The sequence below is a fragment of the Carettochelys insculpta genome, chromosome 1, assembly GCF_033958435.1.
Source record: "Carettochelys insculpta isolate YL-2023 chromosome 1, ASM3395843v1, whole genome shotgun sequence".
Taxonomy (NCBI): Eukaryota; Metazoa; Chordata; order Testudines; family Carettochelyidae; genus Carettochelys; species Carettochelys insculpta.
Window position 1 is genome coordinate 130,485,589 of NC_134137.1, and position 18,509 is coordinate 130,504,097.

Below are 18,509 nucleotides of genomic sequence, written 5' to 3' on the forward strand. Positions count from 1 at the left end.
ACCACCCGGTCCCACCAGGCAGGGCCGGCCGTGGGGCCACAAACACGGCTGTCAGGCAGGGGGCCAGGGTGCTGGCTCGGGGGGACCAGAACATTCATCGGCACCTGGAACGCATACACACTGGTGGGCAGGAAGGAGGCCAGCAGGCAGATCAAGGAGCACAGGCGGGCATGAGGAGGCAGGGGGTCCATGCTGCTGGGGCTGTGCAATGCCTGGCTTTCCCTGCACAGGGCAGCCAGCTCCATTGGCCTCCCTTGGAATGCACAGGGAGTGCAATGTGCAGGTGGCTGCAAGGCCACATGAGTCCCGGGGCTCCTTGGCATGTGCAGGGGTAGATAACACCAGGGGGCCCGGTATGGGTGCGCACGGTATGAGTCCCCTGGAAGGGCTCGGCAGCCATGTGACCCCAGGGTGTGTGTACAACCACTGTGACCCCAGGCCTCTGGGGCATGGGACTAACAGTGTGCGGACAGTCAGGGCCATGGCCTACTCTGCACCACGCCCTCACAGCCAGCTGCTTGAACCAAACGTGGCCGCAGCCAGCCAGCCACCACCCCAGCGCTGGATGAGCCGAGCATGGAGATGATCTGGCAGGTACCTGTGGGGCCCGCTGATCCCTGCCCCCTGCCACTTTAATTGCTGCAATGATCCAGAAACCCTGGGGCAGGACCCTGAGAGGGTGGAGGCTGTGAACACATGCAGCTTTGTCGGACATGCCCCACAGACCCCCCAGAGGTAGCTACAGGCCTTCTGGCCAGCAGCCAGCCACCTCAGGGCAAGAAGGACCCCTCCCAAGGAGCTGGTGGAGAGCAGCTGGGAGGCCAGACAGGGCACCAAGTGCAGGGCCTCACCTGCTGAGGCTCTGTCAGGAGGAGGAGGTCTTGTGAACACCACAGACCACTGCTGCAATGGTGGGCTTGCCAATGGGCTCTCTGCCCGAGACCACCCTGCTCAGACCACCGAACAGGTCCACGGCAAAGTCAAAGAACTCTGGCAGGAGTACATGCAGGCCCAGGACAGCGCCAGGCCCCAGACAGCTGACAGCTGCCCCTTTTACAGGGAGCTGCTCCGTGCAGGTGAGGAGAGCTCCCCACCCAGAAGTCCTGAGGCTGGACACTCTGGCCAGGCCAGTGCCCCGGAGCCACAGGTCCCATCCGGGGATGACTTGTCCAAGGAGTCCCTTGTGATGGAGGTCCCCTCCACCTTCAGCCAGGCCACCTTAAGACAGACATCCCCCAACCTGTTTGAGGGACCCTCCAGTAGGTGCTCTGCACGTTACTTTCCTGGAGGGGGGCCAGGCGACCCCCACCCATGTGGATGATGGCCCATTGCAAATGGCCCACCCTGGGGTGCACCCGTGGCTAGCAGTAGTGCCCGCATGTGGCACTTATCCCCCACTCTGCTGGGCAGCATTGTTAGACACAAGCGTGCGCTGGGGAACCTGGGGGGCACAGCTACACCCAGCCCACCTGCCACCTGGCCATGGGGTCCCACATGCCTGTTTGCCCCTCCTCCCCAACTAGCCATGGCTCCAGGTGGGGGGCCAGATGGAACCCACAACAGCCACCACTAGCCCCAGAGCATGACCTGGCCCAGCCCATCTGCAGCCTGGGCCACAGCACATGGAAACCCTGCACCACCCTGGGGAGCCGTGCATCTCTCAGGTCATGGGCAGGACGTCTGGGCATGGTGGCCATGGGGCACAGCCTCCTGTGCCGCTATGGGCGACTGATTCTCTCTTTCTGCTCCCCAACCTCTGTTACAGCTGTGGCATCTGAGGACAGGGGGAGGGAGCCCTGGCATACCGCCTGGGCTGGCTGGCCCCAGCCAGCCTAACAGGGCCCTGGAGCCCAGAGCAGGGACTGGACCTGCACCACCACCCACACCCCAGTGAGGAGACCACGGCCTACACAGCTGTCTCCCATCACCTGAACACCCTGGCGGAGTGGCAGCTGGCCCTGGATAGAGATGCTGGGCCTGCTATGCACAGCGTGCATGTCCCTGCTCTAGCAGCCAGCCTAGCCTTGGGCTGCCCCCGCATTGGCCCCCCATTCCTTGCACTGCCCCTGCCTACCACAGCACCAGCTCCCCTTGCAGCCTGTTTCCCCACCCTCTCCACTGCCATAGGGGCCCTCACTGGCCATCTCCCAGGTGATATAATGCTGGCTGTCTTCTGGGGCCTTGTGGCATGGTTCCTGGCCACAGCAGAACTGGCCACGGCTGCCCCCCGCTGAGGCCAAGGCTGCAGACTCCCATGGAGGCTGAGGCCACCACTCCCACCTCCCCATGCTCCAAGCCCCCTCCATGCCCCAACAGGTGCCCTGGGCATGGGGCAGAAGTGGATCTGGAAGCTACCAGGGCTTGTGGACCTCCACCCACTCCCTGGAATAGTGCTTCCCCACCCCGGCCCCATCCCTCCCAACCCAGTTTGAAGGTCCCCTATGGTTGCAGCCCCCCAGTACACACCTGTCCCTGTCCCCCCAGTCCCAGTTTGAAGGCTCCACCATGGTTGCAGCCCACCCCCTGTACATGGGTATGCCCAGCACCCATGGAGAAAGACTCTGCTCTTCAACTTTGTTATATTTGGATGTTTATTAATACAAGTTTGAGTTTTTGAGAGCACCTCCATGACCCTGATTCTTGGGTTGGGGGGAGACCTGTGTGGGGTGCCCAGATGCGGGTCACTCTGCCCTATATTGGAAAGCCTCATGGAGGAATTCCCAGATTTGCGGCCTATTGTGTTTGAACCGTCAGTCAGGGGCCACGGTGGGCTGCTCATAGCCTGGTCCAGCCTCAGCAATCCAGCCCTGGGGGATGGCCCCCCTCCCTGGCCTCAGCCAGATTGTGGAGGGTGCAGCAAGCCGCCACAACTCAGAGGACATTCTCCGCTTGCACGTTGAGGCATATGAGGAGGCACCTGAAGCTTGCCTTCAAGCACCCAAAGGCGCACTGTACAGGGTAGTGTGCCCATGCCAGGCAGGTGCTGAAGACCTCCTGGGAGGTAGTGAGGTGGCCTATGTAGGGCTGCATGAACCAGGGCTGCCAGGGGTATACTGATCACCCACTATGCAGAGGGGCATGGTGACTTCCCCAACGGCGTGCTCCCTCTGGGGGATGTAGGTCCTGGCCTTTGTCCTCTGGGCCAGGGTGGAGTTCCTGAAGATTCGCACATCAAGCACTCATCCTGGCCAGCCCACATAGATGTCCGTGAAGTGGCCCCAGTGATCCATTAGGGCCTGGTGCGTGATCAAATGGTAGCCCTTGTGTCTCACGTATTGGCCGCTGCTGTTTGCTGGGGCACGGACGGCGATGTGGGTGCTGTCTATTGCCCCGAAGCAGTGGGGGAAGCCAAGGGTGATGAACCCTGTGACAGCTGCATCCAGATCCCCAACATGAGACAGCCTCTGGAGGAGCACACAGTTGATGGCTTGGATGACCTTCAGGGAACTGAGAGCAGGCAGGATTGTGGGTGTGACTGAGGGTGCCCCTGCCCCCTCCCTTGGCCCCCTTCCCCAGGGGTCTCTCCCCGGGGCGCCTCCCCAGGCTCCCTTCCACTGCCCCCTCCAGTACCCCCTCTCCCAGGCCCTCTGGGCACCTCCCCTGTGGGGTGGCCCCTATGGCAAAGGGCCTGTGTATGGCTTGGGCATCACGGGTCCCCTGGGGCTGGGTCTCCCCTCCCCTCAGCCCAAACCCTTGTATCCCTGAGTCCTGAGGATCCTCCTTGCCCTGCATCCCCCTCCCCATTCCTTGTGCTGGGCTGGGGCATGGCGTGTGCCTTCCCTGGAGGACAGTGGCTCTGATGGTTACCTTGCCCTCCCCAAACTGCTGCCTGATGGAGCAGTTGGTGTCCGAGGTGGCAAACTTCCAGAAGGCAATGGCCATGCACTTCTCCACGGAGAGGGCTGGCTGCATGTGGGTGTCCTGCCATCAGAGGACGGGGGCGAGCCAGGTGCAGAACTCCTTGAAGGTGTCCCTCCTCATGCAGAAATTCTGCATCCAGCGCTCATCATACCACCTGGTAAGGACCATCCACTTCCACCAATCGGTGCTGGTGGGGTGGGTCTAGACCTGCTGGATGTGCCTGGGAGGCCTTGGCAGGGTGAGTGGGGAGTTGGGGCTTAAGGCACACGGATACCTTGATAGTTTGAGCATTGACATGCTAAACCCAGGGTTGTGAGCTCAAGCCTTGAGGAGACCATTTAGGGGCCTGGGGCAAATAGATTTGAAAAAAAAACAAAAACCCAAGGGATGGTGCTTGGTCATGCCAGGAGGGCAGGGGACTGGATTTCATGACCTCCCAAGGTCCCTTCCAGCTCTATGAGATGTGTACCTGTTTGTGTGTCTCCAGGCCCAAATATTGCAGAGGACAACTTCCAGGATGGTAGCCAGTAGGCATAGATGGGTGATCTTGGGGGTCTGCAGCTGCTGTGGGTCCATGTTTCTCACAAGTGAGGGTCAGAACCGGGGACAGGCTCAGCTTCACTGTAAACAGCTTGGCAGGCCTCAGCAGCATGTGCAGGAAGGGGGTGTTTTTGTGGGGCTTTTGAAGGCCCCGTGTGGCTGGTGCTCTCAGAAGTGCTTTCCAGCCATGCATCCCCATCTGGGGCATTTCTTGGCCCATTCTTTCCAAAGAGGCTGCACGGCTGTGTGGATGCCCTCTTCCAAAGGGATGGGTGGCTCTTTCAGACTGCATTTGAGGTGTAGATGTGATCTTTCGGAAGATGGCTTCTGGAGGATGATCTTCTGAAGGATTCCTGTAGTGTAGATGTGGCCTGTATGCATAGCTATGTTGGTCTGATTGCTGTTGCAACCACTTTTTGGTATAGTACAGAGAAAATACTTGGAACTTTCATTTAGGTCTTTGAAGAGAAACTTTCATGAAGGCTGCAAAAGAGAATAGTGAGCCGACTTTGTTTTTTGTGCCTCTAGCTCAATCACACACATTTTCGAGATGATAAAGAATGGTTGAAACTGAACCAAATTTTCTCACTGAAAAAGCCTAATATGGTAATCTCAGTGTCTAAAATAATCCACAGGACATTCAGTGCTTATTTCTTTAGATGAGATAATGCAAAACTTCTTCATGGCTGAGCAACTTTTCTGCCCTGGGGGACAGTAGTGTCACCAAGAATGACTAAGCATGTTCACTCTGGTCTGTGAACTCTCAAGCCGAAATCTCTGAAGAGAAATGTAAACATAGTTTCCAACTCAGAAACCAATAGTGTACATATTTGAACTGTACACTTTTTAAGGATCTTGCCTTTGCTATTGCTGTTTACTAAGAAACCATGGATGAGGTGCTGTGCTTTGTTGGTTTTTGTAGCTGTAGAGATTACTAACATGTATGTGCTTGTGGCCATTTTGTTCCAGGGCTGTGTGGTGTATCACCAGCTTTTATTGTCTTCTGATGTGTTAGTAAGAAAATAAATAAATGTGTTACTAATACTTGAGAGACAAGGTGAGGGATGTGATAACTTTTATTGGTCATACTTCTGTTGATGACAGAGACAAATTTTCTAGCCATATAGAGCTCTTCTTCTTCTGTCGAGCATGTCTCTCTCACCCAGAGGAGTTAAACTAATAAAAGGTATTACCTCAGCCACCTTGTCTAATATCCTAGACCAAAATGGTTACAACAGCAATAATATACTAATACATCAGTGGTGAGGACTTCTCCCAGGAATCTGGAAGGGCCCGTTGGAAGCAAGTTTGGTCGTATATGGAACTCAAATAAAAGAAGATTCTCCCCAACTCTGTTGTTTAAATTCACAGGTACTTTTCAAAATATCTAACCCAAGAATGAACCATTTGTCCTGCTGGTGACACCCGAGGAAAGAAATAGATAGAACACTGTGCACCCTGTAAATCACCAGTGTTTGTCAGAGGTCAGCTTGAGCTAGTAACACCCACCAGCACATACAAGTGTCCCCAGGAGTACACCCCCTCCCACTGCACCAGCGATAGGTGACAGGAAGCCACGTTCACACTGCCTTACACAGGGGCACTGAAACAATTTGTGTGTGGGGTGGGTGGATGGGGCGGGGCTGATTGAACCAAACTGTAACCCCTGTTTATAACGGAAACTGCTGTAGCACCCCCGCCCCACTTCCAGCACTTGTGGAAGATTGCTTTTTTTTCTGGCTTTTTATTTCAGATCCTGCCTCAGTGCCAGGTGGTTACCCTGCAGAGGTGGGGCTACCAGATGCAGAAAGCCGGGGGGGGGGGCGGTTTGAAGTGGGGCCCCAGCTCCCAGCATTCCCTCCGCAGCCCTCCCTTCTCTCCACACATCATGGCCAGGTTAGAGGTGCGGTTACTGGAGCCCTAGTCCCCAGAGCAGCCTTGAAACTGACAAATGCCATCTCCCTTCCCCGGCAGCTTCAACTGGAAGGCAGGGCCAGGCATCTGCTCCTTATCTCTGGGAGGGGAACGGGGGCTTTTAATTCACTGGGGAGGGGTCAAGCTCCAGTTAACAGTATTGGGGGGCAGGAAGACTTTTTATTTTTTTGCTTTGTTTTTTGCTCTATACCGTATCCGAGGACTATGCCGCGAATAAAACTGTACACATCGGTGTGGCAGTGGGGCAGGGACAACCCCTAGAGTTGGGGGGGATCCATTTTACACCTGCCTCAACCTCCTTCCCTACAGCAGCAGGGACTCCCGCGGCAGACCGCCACGCGCGGGTTAAAGAGCACTGCCCGGGCAAGCGGCTGGGGCGTGGCCTTAGCCCGGAGCTTGCGCCTGCAGACCTCAGCCCCGCCTTAGCAACCCAGCTGCCTCCAGCGTCAACAATCGGGCTGCTGCGCCTTAGAACTCGCCGTCCCCGTCATAATGGGAGGGAAGCGGCGGCGCGCCTAGAATGCAGGTGAGGGGAGGGCAGCGCGCGGGGACCGCCAGGGGGCGCCGCTGTGGCCGGGATGGAATGTCTCGTTTCCACGTGGGGAGCGGAGCTGCCGCGCCCGACCACCCGCCCGGAGGGGTCGGAGCCTCCTTTCTGCTGCCCCCCAGCACAGGGCTGCAGCGCCCAGGGGCACGTTACATCCCCGTTGTCATTATTTCCTACCCCTGAAGCCCCAGGCGAGAGGTAAGGCTAGGATGGGGCAGCCCCTACTGCCCTGCGGGCACGGCTGGTTTGCAGCGGGTGCCGTGGTGCGTGCTCAAGCTGCCGAGCCATAAACAGTTCTCGGACTCACGCCCAGGGCACATGTTTTCCTGCCCCCGGGTCGTGCGTTCTGACTTCTGTGGCATTCCCACACTGGATGGCTTCTCACTTCTAAAACTGCTCCAACTCCCTGACTCGCAGGCAGCGATAGGGGTCAGATATTTAACAGCCTTTTCTGTGTTCTCCTCTCCTCCCCCCACATGAAACAGCCATTCTTTTTAGCACCCAGACTTTTGCTGGGGTCTCATCAGTTTTATTCCAATCCTGAAATCTCCCAGGCTTTCACAAGGTGTTCTTGTGTTTATAAAATAACCTAGTAGCAGAGAGATAGCTGTGTTAGTCTATATTATATCAAAACAAAAAGGCAGTTCAGTAGCACTTGAAAGACAAATATAATAATTTATTAGGTGGTGAGCTTTCATGGGACAGATCCACTTCTCCAGATCATAGTCTGAAGCAGTGGGTCTGTCCCACAAAAGCTTACCACCTAATAAATTATTTTGTTAGTCTTTAAAGTGCTACTGGGCTGCTGTTTTGTTTTGATAAAATACTCTGTCCCTTGCCTTACCTAGTTTTCCAGCACAGATTAAAAACCTCTAGATGCTCAGTAAGTGAAGGTGCAGGAGACCTTTCTCTATTGGGCAGAGGGAAAGGATACAGGTGACTTCTTACTGAATTTATAAAAATCTGCTTTTTTCAGAATGCGGGTTCAGAGTTAGCGGTTGCCTTTCCCTGGAGTTTAATTTGATATTTCTGTTAAAGCCATTTTGTATCCCTGTCAAAGTTTCTTCCTATAGGAAACATTTTTTTCCCCGCATAAAATGCATTTCACATGCAGATGCTGCTCCTCTGGGCTGAGCTGGAGTGGTATTTACATTATAAAATGAAGGAAGATCAATAGTCAAACTTCTGGGCAGGTGCGAAAATGAGAGAGCTTCTGGGATGTGCTGCTCAGATGCAGAGGACTGTTCAAAATGCTGCCCAGCGGAGTTGTTAACATGAAGCTGCTTTGTTAATGAACACTTTAATGTGACTGTTTAGGGTTAGAAACACAGGTAGCTGCTCCCCCTGCAAACACATCTCTTTTAGTTGCCCGATAAAAGGCATTCTCCTTGGATGTTATGCTGGCAGCTAAAACCTGCTAACAATGAGCAATTTGTATTAAACTGAAATGTCATGGGCAACCACAAAACATGAGTGAACCACCTGAATGACCCTCCTTCACCTCAGTGGTATGCAACAGCCTGCAGCCCACTGGGATTCCACCTACAGCCGGGTGCATGCCCTCCCTCCTATGCCTCTCATGCACTAGGGCCCCACACTTACCTGCTCCTCTCCCTTCCAGAGCACCTGAGTCTCAGCTGTTCTAGCTGAGGAGGGGTGTGTGGGGCGGGAGCACAAATTAAATGTCACATATTTTGAAAGTGCGGGGGGGGGGGGGGGGGGGGGGAGTGAGTAGGACTTGTGGGGCTCTGGTGCCCCCGTGCAGGAGAGATGCATGGGGGAGGGAAGTAGCCAGGGGGCCTGTGGGTGACAGGTGAAGGGGCTGCAGGTTGCCCACCACTGTTGTACATTTGCTTGTTGCCTCTTTTCCACGTTTAGGTTGAGCAACTGCAGTCACAGGTGTGCATAATGTTACCTAATGGGGCTACCTGCATGATTAAAGGTATGCATGTGTTTCTAAAAGTGGCCTTCTATATGAGGGGTGGGCAGACTTTTTGGCCTGAGTGGAAACTGTATGGAGGGCTGGTTAGGGCAGGAGATTTGGCTGCATGGGCTGGGGTTTGAGGGCTCTGCCTGGGGGTGACCACTCTGGGGTAGGGCTGGGGTGCAGGATTTGGGGTGTAGAAGGTGCTCTGGGCTGGGATGGAAGAGTTTAGGGGCCAGGAGTGGATCAGGGCTGAGGCAAGGTGTTGGAGTGCAAAACCTGGATGACACTTACTTCAAGTGGCTGCTGGAAGCAGCAGCCTGTCCCCTCTCTGGCTGCCACACAGAGGTGGGTCCACTCAGCTCTTTGGACTAGCCCATTCACAGGGACCAGCTCTTACTGGCTGTAGTTTCTAGCCCATGTTAGTTGCAGAGATGGTGCTTGGGTCAGAGGCAGCGTGCGAAGTCCCTTGGCTGCTGCTGCTTTTGGGAGCCATGTGGAGCTGTTGCATGTAGAGATTGGAGCAAGGCAAGCCACTTGCCACCTCCCCAGCTGGAGCATCAGAGCGAGGCAAGTGCCTGATCCTGCTCCTGGGCGGGAGTTTGAGTGCAGGATTAAAAGGTCTGATGGGCTACATTCTTTGTGGTACAAAGCGCTTTTAATTTTATACTTGCTTAGAACAGAAAGGTCTCAATTTTTGTGATCAGGCCTTTGTATGGCTTTAACTCTTTAGGCTCTTAAAAGGAAACAAAGAGGGACCCAAATGAAGAAGTCCAGAATGACTGGAAATCTGTGTAAAAGAGTTGCCTGGAGTCACCGTGAGTATTTTAAGAAGTAGACATATTTTGCATGCATTTGTGGGTGATTTACAATACAAAAATCTGATGGCTGTGTAATGATTGCCTATTATTAGTACACTGTCCCAGTGTTTAGGGTGAAGTCTCTTACAGGTGTAAAGGGTTGCTTTCTGGCAGAATGGATGCAGCTTTCCCAACACGTGGGTTTCAAAAAAGCAATTCTTGTTGATTATTTTTTTTTTTTTTTTAAATCCAATTTACTGAAGTGAATGTGGGTTGGGGAGGGAGAGGGATATGGTAGCTGGGGAACAAATGAAATTGAAAGTGACTTTCCATCGTTAAGCACATTTTTGTAGAATGAGAAAAAAGGTAGAAGGATAAGCCAAAAAAAATGCTTGGAAGAGGATTGGTATGACATCTAATGGCAGGAGGGAATAAACAACTTTTTGGTTAACTCTAAACTGTCATTTTTTTCTTTCCTTCTTTTACAGCAGTTACCTTTGATACGAAACATGGACAAGATCAAGAAAAGTCAGATTCTGGCATTACCCACAAAAGGAAGTCAAAAGAAAAGGAAACATGCTTGAAAAGCACTTTGTGGGACTTGGATGTACAGCCTCTCATCTCATCTGCTAAATGGCTTCAGCTTCATGGTCTGAAGAGAAATAAACTGTCCCTCTCTCAGATTTTATCACAAATTGGATTTCAGCACAGGGAAGGTATGAGAGAAGCCAGTGGTAAAAGCTAAAACTTGACTTGAAATAGTTCAGAATTCCATGCTCCCTTTTTGCAAGACAGCAATGCTACATCTACACAAGTATCTGTCTACAGAAGTTACTGTTGGAAGAGATGTTCTGACAAAACTTCTGTTGACCGATCACATCTGCACATAAAGCAGATCAATATTTTGACCTGCCCTGCTCACCAAAGGGGCCCCCTGAAGCATCTACGCAGCTTCTTTGTCAACAGTTTCTGTCAACAAAACACATTTTGTGTGTAAAGGTTCTGCGAGTTTTGTCAACAAACCCCCAATTTGGCTACAAAACTCCCTAGTATAGATGTAGCTTATGTGCTTTTGAGCCTTTACAACTGTTTTTTTTGTGCTATTGTAGGGAAAAAAAGAAGGGAAAATCACATACGTTTCTGAGCTAAAGCGAAGAAGGGAATCGTATGTGACTTCTCATCTCTCAAGCAGAGAGAGAGGGTATTCTCTTTAATCTAAACCATCATGTTCCTCATTTTAATCTAGATGCCAGTCTACTTATATTTGTGAAATAAGTTTAGGTAGTGAATGTTTCAGAATGAGTACATGCAAAACCTGTTTTCCTGGAGCCTAAAAATGCAACTGCTACAAGGATCCTGTCCTTTGTGAACTGAAAAGGACAGCTTTGTGGATGGGAAAACACAAAGATCCTGCTGAGTTCCAGGCCATAAATTATTTTTATGCTTCCATTGACAATTTTGACAATATTTTGGCAGGTAATACGATATCTAATTTAAAGTTAGGATGGTTTTTGTGCAAAGTCAAGCACCTCTTTATCAAAGAAAAATTGTAATGCACAGTTATGCAGTGACTGGAGGAGAGAGTGAGTGAGAAATAATGATTATGAATCATTTTACATAATAATGCTATGCAGTGCACAATAAGGCACTCCCTGGTATCAAGAATTTATGGTTTAAGAAGCAGTAGGTGTATTAATTATAGTTTTATGCTGTTTATTTTAAAAACTCAGCTGACTTGGACGCAGGGGGAATTAAGAGTCTAGAACAGCATGTCCAGCAATGCTGTGTTCTCCCCTGTTAGGAGCGTTCTGTGCATTAGGAGAACGCTAGAGGTTGCACGCTTACTCTTCTCTGGATTAAGGAGGTAGATGATGCTGAGAGAAGTGGGTGCTTCCTAACAGTATGGTTTTACCATGGAAGCTCACTGGGTGAGCAGAGGAGCATGCTGTAAAGCAGGGGTCTCAAACTCACTTTACCTTAGGGCCAATGCCAATCCTCAAATCCCCTGGTGGGCCAACGGGTACCCCCCGCTAGTGGGGGTGAGGTGGTCGTTTCCACACATCCTGCCTGCTCACGTCTTCAGGTCCCACCTGCCAACCTGTACGTGCTTCTCCCTGCAGCCCCCCAGCCCTGCCTGCAGTTGCGAAGTGATTTAAATCCCTCCCCATTCCACAGGGGCCTTCATTATTGCTACCAGAGTGCAACAGTGTAGAGGGGCTTCTGGTGGCTAGCTCCATGCTGCTGTCTGTGCATCTCTGTGGCCTTGGGTAAGTGTGTGCAGAGCTGTCCCATCCTTAGGATGGTTTGGGGCGGCCACCCGGGTCCTGCACTTTGGGAGGCCCTGTGGCAGATGCCCCAGCTGTCCTGTGGTCCCCCATACTCAGGTTAGCCCATGGAGCCTGGGGCAGGCTGGGGCCGGCAGCAGGGATTGCTCCCCCATCACCATGGTGACAGGAGCCATGGGGAAGTAGAGCAGCAAAGCAGCCTCTCTGCTCCACCACCAACCCTGCTGCTGCCCAATGCCAGGCCACCAGGTAATGCCTGAGGCCCTGGCCCTTGAGGAGTGGGGTTTGAAACCCCTGCTATATAGAATAGCTCCTCCCTGGCTCTTAAATAGTCCCACACTCTTGTTTTCCTGTCGATGGAGTCCCGGCTCTGTAGAGCTACTTCCGAGAAATTATCATGCCAGCAGGAAACATATTTTCCCTTCTTCAGGGTATGTTTGTACAGCAGCTGAAGATGTGATGTGCAGCCTGGTTAGACATACCTGTGCTAGTTTTAATCTAGCTAGCATGGTAAAAACAGCAGCATAAATGCAGTGGCACCGCCTTCTCACAGGCTGTACATACTGGCATTGCTAGCGCATGCGGAAGTTCCTGCTGCAGCATCTTTGTTATTTTAGAGCACTCGTTAGATTAAAGCTAGTGCTGCAGTTACATTACCAGTACTACAAATTGCATACTTTCAGTTGTAGTGTAGAAATGCCTTCCTCTGCATCTGCTTTTGTCCCTTTCCATATGTGTCATGGGGGGGCATCATCCAGTCATTGTTTGTCAGAAGAGTAAAGAAAAACAAAGACTTGCATTTGCTTTTAAGAGGTAAATGGAGAACACAGCAGTTGAACTGCAGAAATCTAAAGTCCCAAATAGCTTGTTATTAGTAAACAAGATGACACTTTAAAAAAAAAAATCCTCATTAGATAGAATTCTAGAAGAAGAGGATAATTTCTACAGTTCAATAAAATTAGAATCTTTTTAATGCTCACTAACATCACGTGGATGGTACAAATACTCCCTCCCAGCTGCTTGAACCTAAGTTTGTGTAGTAACTCTTTTTAAGATCTGTCCTGCAGTGCAACATCTAACCCTGAGTGGAAAAGCAACCCTTCTTTTCTCCAAAAAACCTAGCTGTCCCTGCCAATAGATTTATCAGTGAATTTGGTTTGTAGGAAGCTGTAAAAATGTTATTTAGCTCATCAATAGCAAAGAATTTAAAGACAGTGCCATTTATCCTCTCTTCTGTCGCATGTCGTCTGTTTAGAAAAACAATTTATAATGAAAATAATCTCTAACTCACAACCATTGTTAATCTTGCATGTAGATTATGTATCCACCTTGGGGAAATTTGTGGCTTCTCGGTATGCAGATGGCCTGTTTCCTCAATACTTCAGAGCACGAGATGGTAGAGTATATAATGTAAGTGTGACTGAATTTGTAGTTCAATAGAGTAATAACTCTCCCAGCCCCACATTTAATGTCACTGTTACAGTGTGATGTGACTGAAGCATCTCCTCTGCTAAAGGAAAACTGTTCAGGAAACTGATGTATTTCTAAAATTGGAATTTTATCTTCTCATGATTTTAGTTCTATTGTGCCAAATGATTAATGATACAGAAGCTGGGTTTCATTTCTGATGGCTAGTGATACACTAGCCCATATGAAACTTGGAGTAACGCTTTTAAGGGAAGCTTGAAATTTCTAAGTAACAACTTACCCCATAGTGAGAGGGAGAAGGCTTAAAAGGGAATAGGAATAAAATGGGTAGTTACCAGTAAAACAAATGGAGTACTCAAATGAAGAAGCATACTGTGCTCTCATAACCAATCGTTTAGTGCCAAGAGGATACAAACCCTGTCTACACCTGCCCCCCGCTTTCTAAAGGGGCATGTTAACGAGCGGGTTCGCAAGATGCTAATGAGGCACTGCATGTTCATTGCAGCACCTCATTAGCATCTTTCGAACCCGCTCATTAACATGCCCCTTTTGAAAGGAAGGGGCATGTGTAGACACAGCCAAAGGGCTTAGGATAGTCTGTGGATACAGCTTGATAGAGCTTTGTCCAGACTTGTGTTCTGAGGAGCCAGTTATTAGTAGCTGCTGTCTGTCCCATTATTTGAAAAGATGGAGACTAATTGAAGAGATTCGTGCATTGGAGCATAAGAACAAAGCTAATTTAGTAAGAATAAAGACTTTAAAAATGAATAGCACATCATATTCTGTTATCCAGAATCCCTCCCCTATTCCCAGGCACCCAGAACACTCATCAGGTACAAACTTAGGGAAACGCACAATTTCAGATATTCTTATTCGACCATCTTTTCTGCAAACAGTTCATTTTCTAACCTCCAATCCTGTGTTAGCCTATCTGGCTGCTGTGTGTTCCTGAGCAATTGTTTACAGGACTATTAGAACACATCAGATAGTGTAAGGTAGGAACCAGACAAAGAATGTTTGCATGACACTCTGACTACTTCTATACTACAATATAAATTTGATTTTTATTAAATAAGATGTTATAACGGTGGGTCTTTATAAATTTGATTTTGATTATCCTTACCTCCCCACAAAATCGAGTTAGTGCTGCCACACTGAATCACCAAACATAGACTGCAGCAGTGCATTGTGGGTACCTATCCAGCAGTTCTCTGTCCCTTAGCATTCTGGGTTTTTGCTGGTGCTGTATTGGGGAAAAAATGCCCTGCAAGTGGTTGTTGGCATGCGATGTCATATTCTCACATTGTATTTCCCTCGTTCCCCTCCTGTGGAAAGCAAGCAGCCATTTTTTCAGAAGGAAAAGTAGGGAATCCCAGGCAAAAGAAAACCAAATGGGCTGGCTTGAGAAGGTGACTGAACCACGTAAACTGGTTGCTCAGCTGTTTTTCCCCCATAGAAAGAACACCTTTATGTATGACTTCTGCTTAACCAGCCAACTAGTGCACCAGGCAGGGGACTGTCATACCCACATGCTGGAATGACTCTGTGCCATAGGATCACCCAAGTGACTCTGTCATCTCAACTGGCTTGCCACTTCTCCTGCCCCTGGAAACCAGAAATATCTTCCCTGAAAATATTACAGGAACAGATTAATGCTTTTGATATTCGCCCTTCCCCCGTCCCAGTTGAAAACAAACAGCCAAAGGAATTTTCGCACCATTTTTCCAAAGCCTGCCCCTGACTCAGGCTGCTTTCTTGAGTGCAAGCCAGTGATGATAGATGCCGTGAGTGTGTGCTATTTCTGGGCCAACCTTCCTGAAGTAAAGTAGGATAATAGCAAAGTTGAGGAAAGAGAAGGAGAGTGAAGTTGAGGAAAGTGCAAACCATACCCACTAAAGCCGACTCCCTCAGGCAGGGGAAGAGCCTGCAGTTCACCGTACTCATGAACAGGAAGAAGGCAATTTATGGTGCCCTGAGTTAGAAAGGATTTTTGGCTTCCCATTTCACTGCACAGACGTGTCCAACATGGGGCATGGAGCTCTTCAGCAGCTACTTGGCAGATTTGTGCCCTGGGATCACCCAGGTGACTGTGCCATCTCGGTTGGTCCCCAGCCACTGCACTACGCCCCCCTGGAAGCCACCACTGCCTGGGCAGAATGGTAGGACTTCTACGTAATAAGCCAAACAGCATGCCAGGCAGGGGACTGTCATACTGCCCTGGGATCACCTCGGTGACTGTACTTGTGCCATCTCAACTGGGCCCCCAGCCCCTTCCCCAGCCTTGATACCATCCCTGCCTGGCCAGAAAGGTATGATGTCTACTGGAAACATCCTCTCTGAAAATATTACAAGAACAGATTACAGTTGCCCCTGCTCCCCCATTCAGGGAGGGATGTCCTGGGGGAAATTAGTTGAAGGGCCGGTTGACAGAGTCCCTTCAGTGTCTTTCTCTGGTGGAGGTGTAATATGATGGGGTTTCTGGATACAGCTAAGGAAATCAATCCAGGCTATCTTTGGTTAAATCCAGGCCACTTACAGCCCTGGCTGGGATTTTCCTTCTCAATAAAGCAAATCCAGTCAGCCACACAAGTACCTCTGCCAGCCCCAGTGGCCAGCCAGAAGCCGCACAGGCAAACCCACAGACTTCCCAGCTGCTATACGAGCCCAGATCAACAACCCCCAAATAAGGTGGGTGTTTTTTTTAAAACCTATTTTACCAACACCACACATTCTTCCGGGCCCCGAAGGGTCCCGCTCCAGTCCCTGGTCAATATACACTTGGATCTTACACAAACTAACATGCAAATGCCCAAATCCTTCAGATCTAACATCAAAAGGTTTATTTACAAAGCAAGAAAGAAAAGGGATAGAGAGAGAAATTGTTGAAGTGATACTTTACGTACATCAATGACTGTGATTGATGCAGGCCAGCGATGTTCTATGCTGATTCTTGAAAGTCTCTGAAAGTCCACCCCATAAGGGGTACGATTCTGGGTTATAGTTTTAGTTACTGGAGAATTGGAGATCTGGCAAGCTGGAATCAGCAGGCTGGAAGATGGATCCTTGGAACAGGACCATGAACAAAAACAAGAACAAAAGACATAGATTTTCTCCAGACAAAAGACTTCCCTCAAGATGAACCCTGCTGGGCCCTTTTATATTTTTCTTCTGTGGAGGGAAAAAACCCTTTCTTCTTCCCATCAGGCCTGGAGAGTTCAGGTCACCTGATTCAGCTAGGCTGTTGTGGAACTCTGCCATTGGCTGTTGAGCTTGTCAGCACACCCTACTCCATCTACGTAACACGTGGAATGTATGTCTCAGCATTTGGTTTCCATCCTATCATTTAGCACGTTATCCAGGCTGGGGCTGAGTTCATACCTGTTGTGAATCTTATCTCTAAAACATTGCGAATAAAACTAGAGAGCTGAAACCCATAACTCTACCTACAGACATAATAAAGTCATATAAGTAACATACACAGATCCAGGGTAGCCTCAGCTTTCATTAGACACCTCACATGGCCGCCCTGGCGCACTGTATGGGGCCAAGAGATACATGGACATGTAAAATGGCTTCCATATCCAATGTAAAAGTCCAGTCACATGAGGGAAGGTAGGGTGGGGGCTTGTGCCAGCTCTGAAAAAAAATCTCCACTTCTCCTGCTATATGCTGTGCAGGGAAGAAGCCACCTCCCTGTGGCGGGGCTATTTCTTCATAAGTAGATGTGATCATCATGTTGATAATATAGAAACGAATTCAAAATGGGCCCAGGTGCCCACTTCAATTTCCTGGGTTTCCGGGTGCCAAATTCAAATTCATGGGCTTCCTGTTACCTACTTCCTGTTCACCTGGAGAGCAGCAGAGATGGAAGCAGCCATAGCAGACAACCGTGGGGCATTGTGGGATACGTATGGAACGCCTCTGGAGGCCAATAAAGTTGATTTAAAGAAATGGCATTTCCACACTAGCATTAATTTGACTTTTTAAATTCAAATTTGATGCTACATTGACTCGTTTTGTGGGTGTAATAATATACACTTTAGAGCTCCCTAAAATCTACCTAATGGTATTCACAGTGAAGACAGTGACACTGTAAAATCGAGCTGACTGCTTTGAAGCTGAGTTTATGATGCAGTAACAGAGAGGTAACCACATTAGTCTGTAGCCTAATAAAACAAAAAAGCACTCAAGTAGCACGTTAAAGACTAACAAAATAATTTATTAGGTGATGAACTTTCATGGGGCAGACCCACCCCAGATCTGAAGAAGTAGGTCTGCCCCATGAAAACTCATCACCATTAAATTATTTTGTTAGTCTTTGAAGTGCTACATGACTGATTTTTTTGTTTATTATGTAGTGTGGACATAGCCTGAGGGAGAGCTCAGTTTCTACTTGTGATGGAATTCTATTTTAAAAACTTTTTGTCGCCAAACTTCTATGCTGACTCTTGGAGAACCACTGTGAGATGGGGGAGTAGCAAGCAAATGACCCTGAATAAATTAGCATGTAATCAAATACAGTAAAACTTCTAAATGAATCAAGCCATAGCACAGAATCTCCATGGATAGAAATTTCATGCTTGAATAATGATAGGAATATGCTACTGACACACATACATGCACGCGTGGAATGGAGATGTTGACTCTGGAATGCTCAGGGAGTTTAGAGAGGCTACAGAAAGCCCAGGAATAATGGGGGATTTCATCTCTCTCTGTATTGATCAGGTAAGTGTCACCTCAGGAGGGGACGCAGAGGTAAAATTTTTAAACATCATTAAAAACTGCTTCTTGGAGCAGCTAGCCCTAGAACTCACAAGGGGAGAAATAGTTCTTGATTTAGTCCCCAGTTCTGCGCAGGATCTGGTCTAATAAATGAATTTAGCTAAGCTGCTCAGTAATAATAACTATAGTGTATTTAAATGTGACATCTCTATAATGGAGAAAATACCAAAGACAGTCACTACAGTAGCTTTTAAGCTCAGAAAGGGAAATGACACAAGAATGAAGAATTTAGTTAGATGGAAATTAAAAGGAAGAGTCACAAAAGTGAAACACCTGTAAGCTGCCTGGAAGCTATTTAAAAACACCGTAATGGGCACTCAGACTAAATCTATACTCAAAAGAAAATAAAAACAGTAACAGGACCAAAAATGGCAGATTAAAAATGGCAGTAGATTAAAAAAGATGAT

General features: G+C 49.3%; 1 protein-coding gene across 1 annotated transcript in view; it reads left to right on the forward strand.

The window, feature by feature from the left end:
- The first annotated feature begins 6,783 nt into the window (after positions 1-6,783).
- Positions 6,784-18,509, forward strand: part of VWA3B (von Willebrand factor A domain containing 3B) — a 123,939-nt gene continuing 112,213 nt past the window's right edge. Inside the window, exons 1-5 of the mRNA XM_074983284.1 lie at positions 6,784-6,862; positions 8,762-8,782; positions 9,541-9,625; positions 10,096-10,323; positions 13,208-13,302. Of these exons, the coding sequence (XP_074839385.1) occupies positions 6,857-6,862; positions 8,762-8,782; positions 9,541-9,625; positions 10,096-10,323; positions 13,208-13,302 (435 nt within the window). The 5' untranslated portion in view covers positions 6,784-6,856. The remainder of the gene's footprint in view (positions 6,863-8,761; positions 8,783-9,540; positions 9,626-10,095; positions 10,324-13,207; positions 13,303-18,509) is intronic.